The 14,441-nt window shown below is 43.8% G+C and overlaps 1 protein-coding gene across 1 annotated transcript in view; it reads left to right on the forward strand.

Annotated features, from left to right (window-relative positions):
• Positions 1 to 14,441, forward strand: part of LOC126456400 (agrin-like) — a 211,046-nt gene that overhangs the window by 120,023 nt on the left and 76,582 nt on the right. The window contains exon 8 of the mRNA XM_050092154.1: positions 7,354 to 7,476. Coding sequence (XP_049948111.1) covers positions 7,354 to 7,476 — 123 coding nt within the window. The remainder of the gene's footprint in view (positions 1 to 7,353; positions 7,477 to 14,441) is intronic.

Consider the following 14,441-nt stretch of genomic DNA (forward strand, 5'->3'; position numbering starts at 1 on the left):
ACTGTTAGCAGAATATGGAATCGCTCGGTTCAGGAGGGTAATACGGAACGCCTTCCCGGATCCCAACGGCCTCGTATTACTAGCAGTCGAGATGACAGGAATCTTATCCGCACGGCTGTAACGGATCGTGCAGCCACGTCTCGATGCCTGAGTCAACAGATGGGGACGTTTGCAAGACAACAACCATCTGCACGAACAGTTTGACGACGTTTGCAGTAGCATGGACTATCAGCTCGCAGACCATGGCTGCGGTTACCCTTGACGCTGCATCACAGACAGCAGCGCCTGCGATGGTGTACTCAACGACGAACCTGGATGCACGAATGGGAAAACGTCATTTTTTCGCATGAATCCAGGTTCTGTTTACAGCACCATGATGGTCGCATCCGTGTTTGGCGACATCGCGGTGAACGCACATTGGCAGTGTGTATTCGTCATCGCCATACTGGCGTATCACCCGTCGTGATGGTATGGGGTGCCATTGGTTACGCGTCCCGGTCACCTCTTGTTCGCATTGACGGCACTTTGAACAGTGGACGTTACATTTCATATGTGTTACGACCCTTGGCTCTATCCTTCATTCGATTCCTGCGAAACCCTACATTTCAGCAGGATAATGCACGACCGCTTGTTGCAGGTCCTGTACGGGCCTTTCTGGATACAGAAAATGTTCGACTGCTGCCCTGGCCAGCACGTTATCCAGATCTCTCACCAACTGAAAACGTCTGGTCAATGGTGGCCGAGCAACTGGCTCGTCACAATACGCCAGTCACTACTCTTGATGAACTGTGGCATCGTGTTGAAGCTGCATGGGCAGCTGTACCTGTACACGCCATCCAAGCTCTGTTTGACTCAATGCCCAGACATATCTAGGCCGTTATTACGGGCAGAGGTGGTTTTCTGGGTACTGATTTCTCAGGATCTAAGCACCCAAATTGCGTGAAAATGTAATCACATGTCAGTTCTAGTATAATATATTTGTCCAAGGAATACCCGTTTATCATCTGCATTTCTTCTTGGTGTAGCAATTTTAATGGCCAGTAGTGTAAAATAAAGAATGAAATACCGTTTAAAAACTAACCGGAAGGGGTACATGAATCCTCCTTCTCATCATAATATTCGTATCTTCTGGTTACTAGAAGAAGCCTTTGTTTGCCTCAGCCCGTGACTGTAAACGCACTCTGTTGTCAACAGTGTCATTTCTACTCCCTGCAAACAGTCCTATAAAGAAACTACTACTACCATCGAACAGGCCTCTATCTCTAACAGGCTGCTGTGGTAACGGTGTGCTTGGCTCGCGCAGGTGCCACCTGCACAGTTCGCTCATGTTCAACAATGGAGTTCTTGTTGCTACATGTCTACTCTGTTGTAGGTGGGCGAGACGCGTTTGTAAGTGAACAAGCGGGTGCTGATAGTTTCTGGCTGAAACCAGTAACGAAGCGCAACAGTGGAGAAAAGAAGCAGAAAAAATGTGGAGGAGATATGTGATGTACGTACCCCTTCTGTCAGTACCTTTCCTGCCCCTAAGTTGTGGTTGGCACACTCTGCTGTGTAAATAAGAAAGAACTGAAGAATAATTCAAATGTGCCTTATTAATAAAATTACGGAAGTTGTGAGTCGTGCTACATTCAGTTACATTCTCATAATCCAACGTTTTGCTTTTTTTTGTTGGCTTTCGGAACGTGTCAATACAGACATCCGGAAGTGTTACACAGCATGCGGTTCTGACAATTCATAGTATACGTAAGTTTAAGTCGTACCCTGATACGAAGTTACATTGGCTTAGCAAAGGATTGATTTCGACATAAAACAATTTCTACATCCCCAGAATTCTAAAACGAGTAAACATTCATCCAAGTTGATACCTTGTGTAAACAAAGGTATGCTCTGCAGTTGGTCGTCGGTTGCATTGCTGAAGCACTGGTAGATGCTACTTATGTATTAGGTATTTCGCTGCTATTCCGGCGCAACTGAAACTCTGACACACCCTAAAGCAACGAAAGTCTTAGGTTTGTTTGCTGATCACTGAGCACAACGTGTAACGCCATGTAGTTCTTGTATCAAATCTAGCTGGACAGTTGGTTGCGTTACGCCTGCCAGTCTGCTCTACTTTGAGGTGGTATGGGTTTTCACGACTGCCTTGAAACCACCCTCAAGACACACTTCGATACAAGATGTTCTTTTAGGCCTCAATCTGTGACGCCACTTCATAAGAACTGGACATCTGCACACAAGGTGTCACATGATATGAAACACTGAAACAGCAAAAATGCTTTTATCCTTCTCAGAGAAGTTGGTTACAAATATGTGTGCCGTTTGCAGATGTGCTCTGTTGTATTAAAGAAATTGGACTGTACTGACAAATCGCTGCAAAGAAAGAGTGTTATCCTTGGTGTAGTGTCAAGTATGCTATCTGCCAAAGATATTTTTGATTCTATGTACAATCAAAGCACATTTGCTGTTGAAAGGTTGAGAAAGGTGAAGAGGATGTGTGAAGAGACGCCTGACTGGGTAGCACACTTGAATTGTGCCGAATAAATGTTTGAGCTAGAGCGCTTCAATTCGCTTGATAGACTAACAAGTGAAATGAAAAACAAATCTCGCACATCGCATTATTTCATCTTACAAAAAGTTTTCAATAAGTAATGCAATACATTTTTCTTGGCCAATTTTGGCTGAAAAAATCTGTCAGTTGTCGTGGGACATTGTGGAATGTTCTGCTTCAGGCTCTACAGTTTCATGAAGTTCCAATAGTTGGCGGCGCTATACCTAGTTTTCAGAATGGCTTCTGTAACGGATAAATGGGATACGGAATACTAAGGAATGACGAGATACGCTTGAAGTTCTCTAAGGCTATAGATACAGCAATAAGGAATAACTCAGTGGGCAGTACAGTTAAAGAGGAATGAACATATCTAAGAAGGCCAGTCACGGAAATTGGAAAGGAAAACATCCGTACAAAGAATGTAACTGCGAAGAAGCCTTGGGTAACGGAAGAAATACTTCAGTTGATCGATAAAGGAAGGAAGTAGAAAAACGTTCAGGGAAATTCAGAAATACAAGTCACTGAGGAATGAAGTAAAGAGCAAGTGCAAGAAAGTTAAGACGGAAAGGCTACAGAAAAAATGTGAAGAAATCGAGAAAGAAATGATTGTCGGAAGGACTGTCTCAGCATATAGGAAAGTCAAAACAACATTCGGTGAAATTAAAAGCCAAGACCACAACATTTAGAGTGCAACGGGAATTTCATTGTTAAATGAAGAGAGGGGAGCGGATTGGTGGAAAGAGTATATTGAATGTCTCTACGAGGGGGAAGATTTGTCTGATTTGATAGAAGAAGAAACTGGAGCCGATTTAGAAGAGATAGGTGATCCAGTATTAGAATCGGACTTTAAGAGAGATTTGGAAGATCTAAGATCAAATAAGGCAGATGAGATAGATAACACTCCATCAGAATTTCTAAAATCATTGGGAGAAGTGGTAACAAAACGACTAATCACGTTGGAGTGCAGAAGCTATGAGTCTGGCGACATATCATCTGACTTTCGGAAAAATATCATCCACACAACTCCGAAGACTGCAAGATCTCACAAGTGCGAGAATTATCGCACAATCAGCTCAGCAACTCATGCATCCAAGTTGCTGACAAGAATAATGTACAGAAGAATAGAAAAGAAGATTGAGGACGTGTTAAATGACGATCAATTTGGCCTTAGGAAAGGTAAAGACTCCAGAGAGGCAATTCTGACGCTGCGGTTGATAATGCAGGTAAGACTAAAGAAAAATCAAGACACATCCATAGGATTTGACGATCTGGAAAAGCGTTCGACAGAGTGAAATGGTGCAAGATTTTCGAAATTCTGAGAAAACTAGGGGCAAACTATAGGGAGAATGGGCAATATACAACATGTACTAGAGCCAAGAGGGAATAAGAGTGGACAACCAAGAACGAAGTGTTCGGATTAAAAAGCGTGCATGACAAGGATGTAGTCTTTCGCTCTTACTGTTCAATCTGTACATCGAAGAAGCAGTGATGGAAGGTTCAGGAGTGGGATTAAAATTTAAGGAAACTGTTCACTGATGACATTGCTATCCTGAGTGAAAATTAAGAAGAATTACATGATCTGCTGAATGGAATAAACATTCTAATGAGTGCTGAATATGGATTGAAAGTATATCGATGGAAGACGAAAGTAATGAGAAGCAGCAGAAATGACGACAGCGAGAAACTTGGCATCAGATTTAATGGTCACGAAGTAGGTGAAGTTAAGGACTTCTACTACCTAGGCAGCAAAATAACCATTACGGACGGAGCAAGGAGGACATCAAAAGCAGATTAGCACTAGACATTCTTGTCCAAGCGAAGTCCACTAGTATCAGACATAGGTCTTAATTCGGGGAAGAAATTTAGGAGGATGTCGTCTGGAGCACATCATTTATGGTAGTGAAACATGGACTGTGGGAAAACCGGAATAGAGGAGCATGGAAGCATTTGAGATGTGCTACTACAGACGAATGTTGAAAATTAAGTAGACTGATAAGGTAAGGAATGAGGAGGTTCTGTGCAGAATTGGAGAAGAAATGAATATATGGAAAACACTGACAAGAAGTGTGGAGTAAATGGTACGACGTTTTTTAAGACATCAGGGTTTGACTTCCATGGTACTAGACGGAGCTGTAGAGGGTAAAAACTGTAGACGAAGGCAGAGGTTGGAATACAACCAGCAAATAATTGAGGACGTAGATTGCAAGTGCTACTCTGAGGTGAAGAGGCTGGCACAGGAGAGGAATTCGTGGCGGGACGCATCAAACCAGTCGCAAGAATGATGACTCAGACAACACAACGGAGATGCGTTCCAAGCAGAGAGTTTCCTATAGAGGAAATCCAGAGCATTGTAGATACTCAAAGGGTCTTGCAGAAGGTATACGGAGACGTGACAGTGAACAAAAGCACAGTGAGTCGTTGGGCGAGGTGTGTAACATCAACGCAACGAGGTCGCACAAGCTGTCCGCTCTCTCTTGTGTCAGCCGGCCGCACATACCCGTGACTCCTGCAATGTTGGAACACGCGGAAACTGTGATTCGAAGTGATCGACAGGTCACAACCAAACACCTCCCTGCACAACTGGACGTCTCCGTTGATAGTGCTGCCACACTCGTCCACCAGTTGGGATACTCAATGGTGTGCGCCGACTATGTTGGTCGCCGCCTAACAGGAGACCATAACAGCAACTAAGGACCATCTGTGCGGAATTGCTTGCACGTTGCCAGGCTGATCGTGACAATTTTATTGATGCAGTAGGCCGGTGTCTCCGACTTCGGCCAGTAAAGTGGTAACAAGTGAGCAAATAGGCCCTCCCAGTAAAGCGACGGAAGACCTTTGTATTGAACGGAGATTTATGTTGAAAAATAGGATTTTGTAAACAAATTAGCAAAACTGAATAAAACCAACATTTCAGAAAAAATATGTTGCATTACTTATTGAACGCCCCTCGTACTTCAATTTCGCCTCGGGAAACGCCTCAAACGAAATCTCTGACTCTTATCTTGAATAAATGTGCTGTTCATTGTGGTGCCAAATACAGCAGAGTTAGCTATGGAAATAACTGCGCTCAAATTCCACATGACAGAATTGACAATCAACACAGTTCATTTAAGTGGTACTTTTCAATAACACTTCATTTTTATCAAATCTCCTTACAGAATTACACTCCTGGAAATTGAAATAAGAACACCGTGAATTCATTGTCCCAGGAAGGGGAAACTTTATTGACACATTCCTGGGGTCAGATACATCACATGATCACACTGACAGAACCACAGACACATAGACACAGGCAACAGAGCATGCACAATGTCGGCACTAGTACAGTGTATATCCACCTTTCGCAGCAATGCAGGCTGCTATTCTCCCATGGAGACGATCGTAGAGATGCTGGATGTAGTCCTGTTGAACGGCTTGCCATGCCATTTCCACCTGGTGCCTCAGTTGGACCAGCGTTCGTGCTGGACGTGCAGACCGCGTGAGACGACGCTTCATCCAGTCCCAAACATGCTCAATGGGGGACAGATCCGGAGATCTTGCTGGCCAGGGTAGTTGACTTACACCTTCTAGAGCACGTTGGGTGGCACGGGATACATGCGGACGTGCATTGTCCTGTTGGAACAGCAAGTTCCCTTGCCGGTCTAGGAATGGTAGAACGATGGGTTCGATGACGGTTTGGATGTACCGTGCACTATTCAGTGTCCCCTCGACGATCACCAGTGGTGTACGGCCAGTGTAGGAGATCGCTCCCCACACCATGATGCCGGGTGTTGGCCCTGTGTGCCTCGGTCGTATGCAGTCCTGATTGTGGCGCTCACCTGCACGGCGCCAAACACGCATACGACCATCATTGGCACCAAGGCAGAAGCGACTCTCATCGCTGAAGACGACACGTCTCCATTCGTCCCTCCATTCACGCCTGTCGCGACACCACTGGAGGCGGGCTGCACGATGTTGGGGCGTGAGCGGAAGACGGCCTAACGGTGTGCGGGACCGTAGCCCAGCTTCATGGAGACGGTTGCGAATGGTCCTCACCGATACCCCAGGAGCAACAGTGTCCCTAATTTGCTGGGAAGTGGCGGTGCGGTCCCCTACGGCACTGCGTAGGATCCTACGGTCTTGGCGTGCATCCGTGCGTCGCTGCGGTCCGGTCCCAGGTCGACGGGCACGTGCACCTTCCGCCGACCACTGGCGACAACATCGATGTACTGTGGAGACCTCACGCCCCACGTGTTGAGCAATTCGGCGGTACGTCCACCCGGCCTCCCGCATGCCCACTATACGCCCTCGCTCAAAGTCCGTCAACTGCACATACGGTTCACGTCCACGCTGTCGCGGCATGCTACCAGTGTTAAAGACTGCGATGGAGCTCCGTATGCCACGGCAAACTGGCTGACACTGACGGCGGCGGTGCACAAATGCTGCGCAGCTAGCGCCATTCGACGGCCAACACCGCGGTTCCTGGTGTGTCCGCTGTGCCGTGCGTGCGATCATTGCTTGTACAGCCCTCTCGCAGTGTCCGGAGCAAGTATGGTGGGTCTGACACACCGGTGTCAATGTGTTCTTTTTTCCATTTCCAGGAGTGTATAAAGCTTTCTAAATCTGCGCAGAAAATACTACGGAAAGGCAGTTTTTAAGGGGGGAAGGGGGGGGGGGGACAGAGCGTTGGTAGTTCTGCCAAGAGTGCACATCTCCTCGGTACGGCTCTGACTGCCGCTACACCTCTGACATCAGTCCGCTCCGGTTACTTTTTCAGTGTCACTGCACGTACTGTTCTCTGTTAACGAGCTAAACATTTTGTTTGACAGCCTTGTCCGAGATCGCGTCCTCGTGCGAAACGTCTACGTACGGATGCTGCCCAGACGGGAAGACGCCGGCTGGTGGCCCTGCTTACGCCGAATGTCCGTCTTTCTGCGGCTGCAACAAACTCGGTAAGTAATGTAGACACTCTACTTGCCACACGTGAAACAATTCTACAGTTTCCGCAATGTCTAACCGAGCTCCTGACTTTGCTCCAATGCTAATGGACGCCTAAGCGCAGATCCATAGGGGTATAAATTACGATAGGCTTACCACCTGACTGGCAACATTCTAGCTACGTAAAAGTGCGCATTCTCAGGCTGACAGTGCCTGCTATCAAAAACAAATCAGACACGGTTCGTAGGACAACAGGTAGAACCGACAAACCACAGGAAGTTGAGTGTGCGAAGATACTGAGGGTGTGGGGGGACCAAGCACTACAAAAATAAAGAAAAAATAAGTAGGAAGACTAACTTCCTGAATGTAGGTGGAAACGACAGAAGGAAAACAGTAATTACTTTACTTACTCGCTCACATAGCCATAGTATTCACAGTTGTAATGATAAGTGAAATATTGTTAATGGTAAGTGTAATGTTGTGTAGGTTATGGCGTTGTCTGGGTTGTGAGAGTTGGCTAGTATTATTGTTCTTCAACTATTTTCATTACATATGTTCTTAAATTTTCCGAAGAATGCTTTCAAAAAAATTTATTTCTCAGTGGGGTTGCAGGTTTTCTCGTCGTATTCCAGTGATAATATCTTCTCGGATGATTAGCCAACTGGTGACGTGTACTTCTCCGAATTGCAATTTCTCGATGTTAAGCTAAAGCCATGTACCAAGTAGTGATGTAAACAAGTCATTGTTATTATAGGAAAAATTCTATAGCCGGCCGCTGTGACCAAGCGGTTCTAATCGCTTCAGTCCGGAACCGCGCTGCTGCTACGGTCACAGGTTCGAATTCTGCCTCGGGGATGGATGTGTGTGATGTCCTTAGGTTAGCTAGGTTTAAGTAGTTCTAAGTCTAGGGGACTGAGGGGACTGATGACCTCAGATGTTAAGTCCCATAGTGCTTGGCCCCATTTTTGGAAAAGTTATTTATTATTATTATTATTTACGAATGAGGCCATTAGGACTACGAACAGTACTTAGAGACGGGCATTTGCCTCCGTTTGCGCCCATGTTTCTTTCATTCTCTTTCTGTGGGCCTCCTTTTTCTCTTCAGGCCATGTTTTTCGTCTTCTTTGGTTTTCTTCTTGGTCATCTTTCGATTTGTGAATTTTGGACGCAAAGATTTCACGGTTTTAGACGTATTCCGGAGTAATTTCTGCCATCTTTATATCACTTTTGATCTCACCAACCATTTCTTCGTGTCCGTTTTGGCCTCGCCAATCATTTCTTCGTGTCAGTTTTGGCTTATTCCTGCTGTCAAAAAAACACCGACCATTTGTTTTGTAAGTCTGTCTCGGTTCATTCGTTTAATGTGTCCATAGGATATTAAACTGCGTTTTCAAACCTCAGTATCGGTATTGTTTGATTTTTTGATTGCTTCTGAGCCCTTTTTTGTTAGTCTACAATTTTTGTGCCAAGAATTTTTCTCACTATTTTGCTTTCCTTTTTCTCAGTATTTTCAGTATCTATTTTTCTGATCAAAATTATTGTTACTGATCAAATAGAGATATTCTGGTTGCATTACTGTATTGTAATGTCTTAGTTTTGTGTGCTTTGACATACATTTCTTGTTGTAGATATTTTGGGTAAGTCGGTACAACGTTTGCACCATTTGGCATCCATAAGTTACGTCCTATTGAAAAGGAGATCTTTGGAGTAACGGCGTTGTATGTAATCGCAGTAGGTGAATGGGTTCGCCGAGGGACGACATGCTGGTATTCCCTGTTGCACAAGAGGAGTGTCCGAAAGAACAGATACCATCTTCATATAGTTAAGGCTAACCGGCCATTGACCTTCTTCTTCTGTGCTGGATACACACGCATTGCCCAAACTCTTACGTGACTCGGTAAGATTGTCTGCCGCGAGTAATGAATGTAATGGGTAGGGGCACTACGAATGTAGTGCGTGGACATTAAGTTGGGAATGTAGGTCTCACGGAGAGCGTGCAAGGGATAAATCTCTGCATTCGCACTATCCTCTGTGCCCTCGGTGTCTTAGATGGATAGAGCGTCTGCCATGTCAGCAGGAGATCCCGGGTCGGGGCACACATTTTCAACTCTCCCCTTTGATTTATACCAACGACTGCCGACAGCTTAGGGTCTTTCTTTAATTATCATTTCTTTCTAAGAGAGCTGCATGTCCGACAGAACAGATACCATCTTCATATCTGTTGAGAGAGGCTTTGCTTAAAAGTTACGGTCGAAGGCTTCTGTTGTACGTCTCTCAAGTCTTTAACGATGTACGGAAGTGATCAATGAGAGTCATTACTGTTAGACGGGTTTTCAACCCAGCCTGGTCGTAGCGACCGCATTTTCAAAATAACGCCTTGAAGTTACCTGTATTATTAACAGAATGGGCATGATACAAAACTCTTGGTGGATGATCGAGGCAGTCCTTTATTTAACACTTCCACATGATTTATTAATAAATTTTATGAAGTTTGACTAGCAACATTTTTGCCATGGTCAAAGTAGACATTTCTTGTGAAAATAAAAGTTATGATAAAGTATCTTTATTACATTGCTGTAGATCAGTGGTCTTCCTTTTTCTCCTCAAGAGCCAGTACTAACATCTTTGGGGGGCACCTGGGGCAACATACGTACCGACCTCATTCTTCGGCAACCTACATAAACTAGTATGTTATGAGCCCCCAAAAGACCAGCGTTAGTAAGGGCACTATAAGGAGACCATCGGACACCAAATACGGGTCGTTAAAAGTCGGCAGCATTCGAAGCACTTCGTGTCGACTGTTCTCTGTTTCAGTATCCTGCCACTCCCAGCATCTCAGAAACACCGAAGTTGTGACACCGTAATTGCTTGACAAAGTTGTGTTATTTCTGTGAGCGGCTGATTAACTGATTAATTAAATTCATTATGCAGTATGAGACACGGTTACAAATGTTTGCTAAATGTTCTGAATGTCATTCTTCTTGTAATCATTGCATTATATTACAAGAACCTTAATAAATTCCAAATTTCTTGTTGTAAATATGTACATTTGGAGATAACCGTCTATATAAGGAGCATCTACGAATCCATGTTCCTTCCGTTTTAAATTTATACCGTAGCAGCTGATCGGTACGAGGCACACATGCCCGTGAGTTGTCAGTACTGGAAGACAAACAATATAACGTTTCCCTCTCACATCCTCTAGCCTCCCAGTGGCCGCACTGCTCACCCCTCTGTCACTGAGGTAAGCGGTCAACCTACTTAGCTCATGGTCGAATTCACTAATGACAATTAAGATGGAACACATCCTAAAATATTACCGTCTCTGTATTTTTGTTTTTTGCTGAGCAAAGAAGCTACGCTCGTAAGATTTCCTTACCGTTACTTGACGTTTTAGGATTCGGCTGTTAGTTGCTACACCGAAGAGCCAAAGAAACTGGTACACCTGCCTAAAGTCGTGTAGGGGCCCCGCGAGTACGCAGAAGGGCAGCAACTCGACATGGCACGGATTTGACTAATATCTGAAGTAGTGCTGGAGGGAATTGATATCATGAATCCTGCAGGGCTGTCCATAAATCTGTACCATGAGGGGGTGGAAATCTCTTCTGAACAGCACGTTGCAAGGCATCCTAGACATGTTCAATAATGTTCATGTCTGGAAGTTTGGTGGCCAGTGGAACAGTTTAAACTCAGAAGAGTGTTCCTGGAGCCTCTCTGTAGGAATTCGGGGCTTGTGAGGTGTCGCATTGTCCTGCTGGAATTGCCCAAGTCCGTCGGAATGCACAATGGACGTGAACGGATACAGGTGATCAGACAGGATGCTTAAGTACTTGTCATCTCTCAGAGTCATATCCAGACGTATCGGCTGTCCCATATCTCTCCAACTGCACATGTCCCACACCATTACAGAACCTCCAAAAAAATGGTTCAAATGGCTCTAAGCACTATGGGACTTAACATCTGAGGTCATCAGTCCTGTAGAACTTAGAACTACTTAAAACTAACTAACCTAAGGACATCACACACATCCATGCCCGAGACAGGATTCGAACCTGCAACTGTAGTGGTCGCGCGGTTCCAGACTGAAACGCCTAGAACCGCTCGGCCACAGCGGCCGGCCGAGGCATAAAGCTTTGTGTCGTGCAGTCATCAAGGGTACACGAGTGAGCGTTCGGCTCTGAAAGCCCATATCGACGATGTTTCGTTGAATGGTTCGTACGCTGACACTTGTTGATGGTCCAGTATAGAAATCTGCCGCAATTTGCGGAAGTGTTGCACTTCTGTCACGCTGAACGCGTCTCTTCAGTCGTCGTTTTTGCAGGATGTTTTTTCTGGTGCAGCGACGTCGGAGATTTGATGTTTCACCGGATTCCTGGTATTCACGGTGCACTCGTGAAATGGACGTAGGGGAAAATCGCCACTTCCTCGCTACTTCGGAGATGCTGTGTCCCATCGCTCGTGCGTCGACTATAACACCACGTTCAAACTCTCTTAAACTTTGGTAACCTGCCATTGTAGCAGCAGTAACTGCGCCAGACACTTGTTGTCTTATGTATGCGTTGCCGGCCGCACCGGCCGTATTCTGCCTGTTTGCGTATCTCTGTATTTGAATACACATGCCTATAACAGTTTCTTTCGTGCTTCAGTGTAGATGCACATTATAACAAAATACGGCTGAGAACCGCCGGCCGCAGGCGTACTTGATTCGGGCTGCATGCGGTTTACGGGCCGCAGTTTGACGACTACTGCTGTAGATGCTGCACATCGTCCTTTTATTATTATTGATCGCAAATTAGCTCCCACTTCTGATAGTTTAAAATATCTGTCCTAACATCGTGATAACTTTTAAAAAATTAATGCAAATGTAAATGCGAAAGGATAATGAGGATGAGTCATCAAGGAAAATACGCAGAAATTTCTACGTGTTCAAGACATTTTAGCTGCGTACCCAGCAACCTATATTTACTGGGAAGAGGAAACGTAAGCTGCTTTTATCTGACATTCAACTATGAATGGTAAACTATTAGCCTACTGAAGACCTGTTCGCAGAACACACATGAATTCATTTGAGTAATTTTTATTATACTTTTCTGTAACTGTTTAATTGCGGCACACCAAATAATGTTAAATAAACGTGACAAAATTAGGAAATCAAATTTGAAAGCTAGAATAATAAGAGAACACAAAGAGAACATGGATCAGAAATGTGTAACATTATGCTGACGATCAGTACAGAGTAACTTCATACTTTGAGTGACTGTGTTGGACAGCTGCTATATACCATGAATTAAAATTTTTATTTTTAATTTATATATATCAGTTCGATAATCTTAAAGAAGGCCTTACAATTAGCGTAGAAAGCATGCAAGTCTTTCATGTTTTGATTTAACAATGATTACATGTTTTTTCAGATGGTTGCAAATCCACATCTATGGAAATGCGATAGTTACACACATAAGAATAAGATAGAGTAGTTTGTGCATGTAAATATGATTCGAATGGATTCTATTTGATTGAGTATTCAATGAACCAAAAATCGATGTTGCTGCACTCTAAATTATTTATTTCCTATAAGGCCACAAACATTGTCATTTCCTAACAAGAAAATATTATAAAAAATTCTGAATGGGTGAGTCTATAACTATACATTTTCTAATAAACAAAAAAGAAAAGCAATCTGAAACCATATGCATGTTTATTTAAGTTTTCTGGTGTTTTTCTATTATTCAGCCTTACTAGAGTATTTAAGATGATCTATCAATACAGTAGCTAAAAGACGAAAATCTAAACTCTCGTTTTGTTATTATTATAAAGCTTTTTTTATGACAGTAAATTGGAGTCAGGTTTATGATGTTATCTATACGCCTTGAAACTGTTTCCCCGTGGCGTACGATTCACGAGGACGTCCTTCCCAATATCCCCCAAATCTGGCTGTATTTACCTAGTCCCCAAATATCATCCAGCGCCGTCTGGAATCAGAGCGTCCTGCAAAAACACTTCTTCCGAGTCAAATCATGTAATGAGGTCGCATACACACTTTTTTTTTAAAGCGAGCCAGCGTTTACAATTCGACATACTTCTAAACTAACAACAAACCTCTCTGACCCTCGCATTATTGGCAAAGGTCTTGGCTCGGGCAATATTCTTATAAAAATAAAGTTTATTAAACATTACTTCTTTTTATTTTCTTATATTTTACAATACGTTTTACAACATAAAGTCAGTCGTCTTACTCAAGGGAATGAGACATTATGAGTCCTATTGCCTAAGATCATTTTCTATGCAGTTGTAATTCATCATGCTTGTGAACAGATGGCTTCTTACGGTTATGAAACTTTCTGGCAGATTAAAATTGTGTGCCGGGCCGAGACTCGAACTCAGGACTTTTGTCTTTCACGGGTAAGTGCTCTACCAACTGAACTACCCAAACACAACTCACAACTGCTCCTCAGAGCCTTAGTTTCACCAGTATCTCATCTACGACCTTCTAAACGTCATTCTGGAAATCTTACAGTTACATTGCGACTCACTGTCGCATTCAGTTTAAGAAAGAAATAAATAAAATTCGCTTAAAATTTGTGTTTCTATTTACTTTAGCGCAAGATGGTCCTGGACGATTACTATAGAATAGTGTTATTATCATTTTTGATATCGGTATCTAAGGGCTGAGTTACGAAATAATAAGTAAAAAAACTTGTTAGTATAGCGTAACGCATAGATATTTTGGCTTTACTTTGTTACCACACTACGTTAATGGTGTGCTGGAATTGTGTAACATATGCAAACAAGCGTTAAACTACAATGAGGAGACAAAAGTCAAGAGATACCTCCCAGTATCGTGTCTGACCTCCTTTCGCCCCGTTTAGTACAGTAATTAGATGTGACATGGGGTCAAAAAGTCTTTGCAGGTCCCCTACAGAAATATTGAGCCATGGTGCCACTATAGCCAAAATGGCTCTGAGCACTATGGGACTCAACT

This window comes from Schistocerca serialis, chromosome 2 (genome assembly GCF_023864345.2).
Source record: "Schistocerca serialis cubense isolate TAMUIC-IGC-003099 chromosome 2, iqSchSeri2.2, whole genome shotgun sequence".
NCBI lineage: Eukaryota > Metazoa > Arthropoda > Insecta > Orthoptera > Acrididae > Schistocerca > Schistocerca serialis.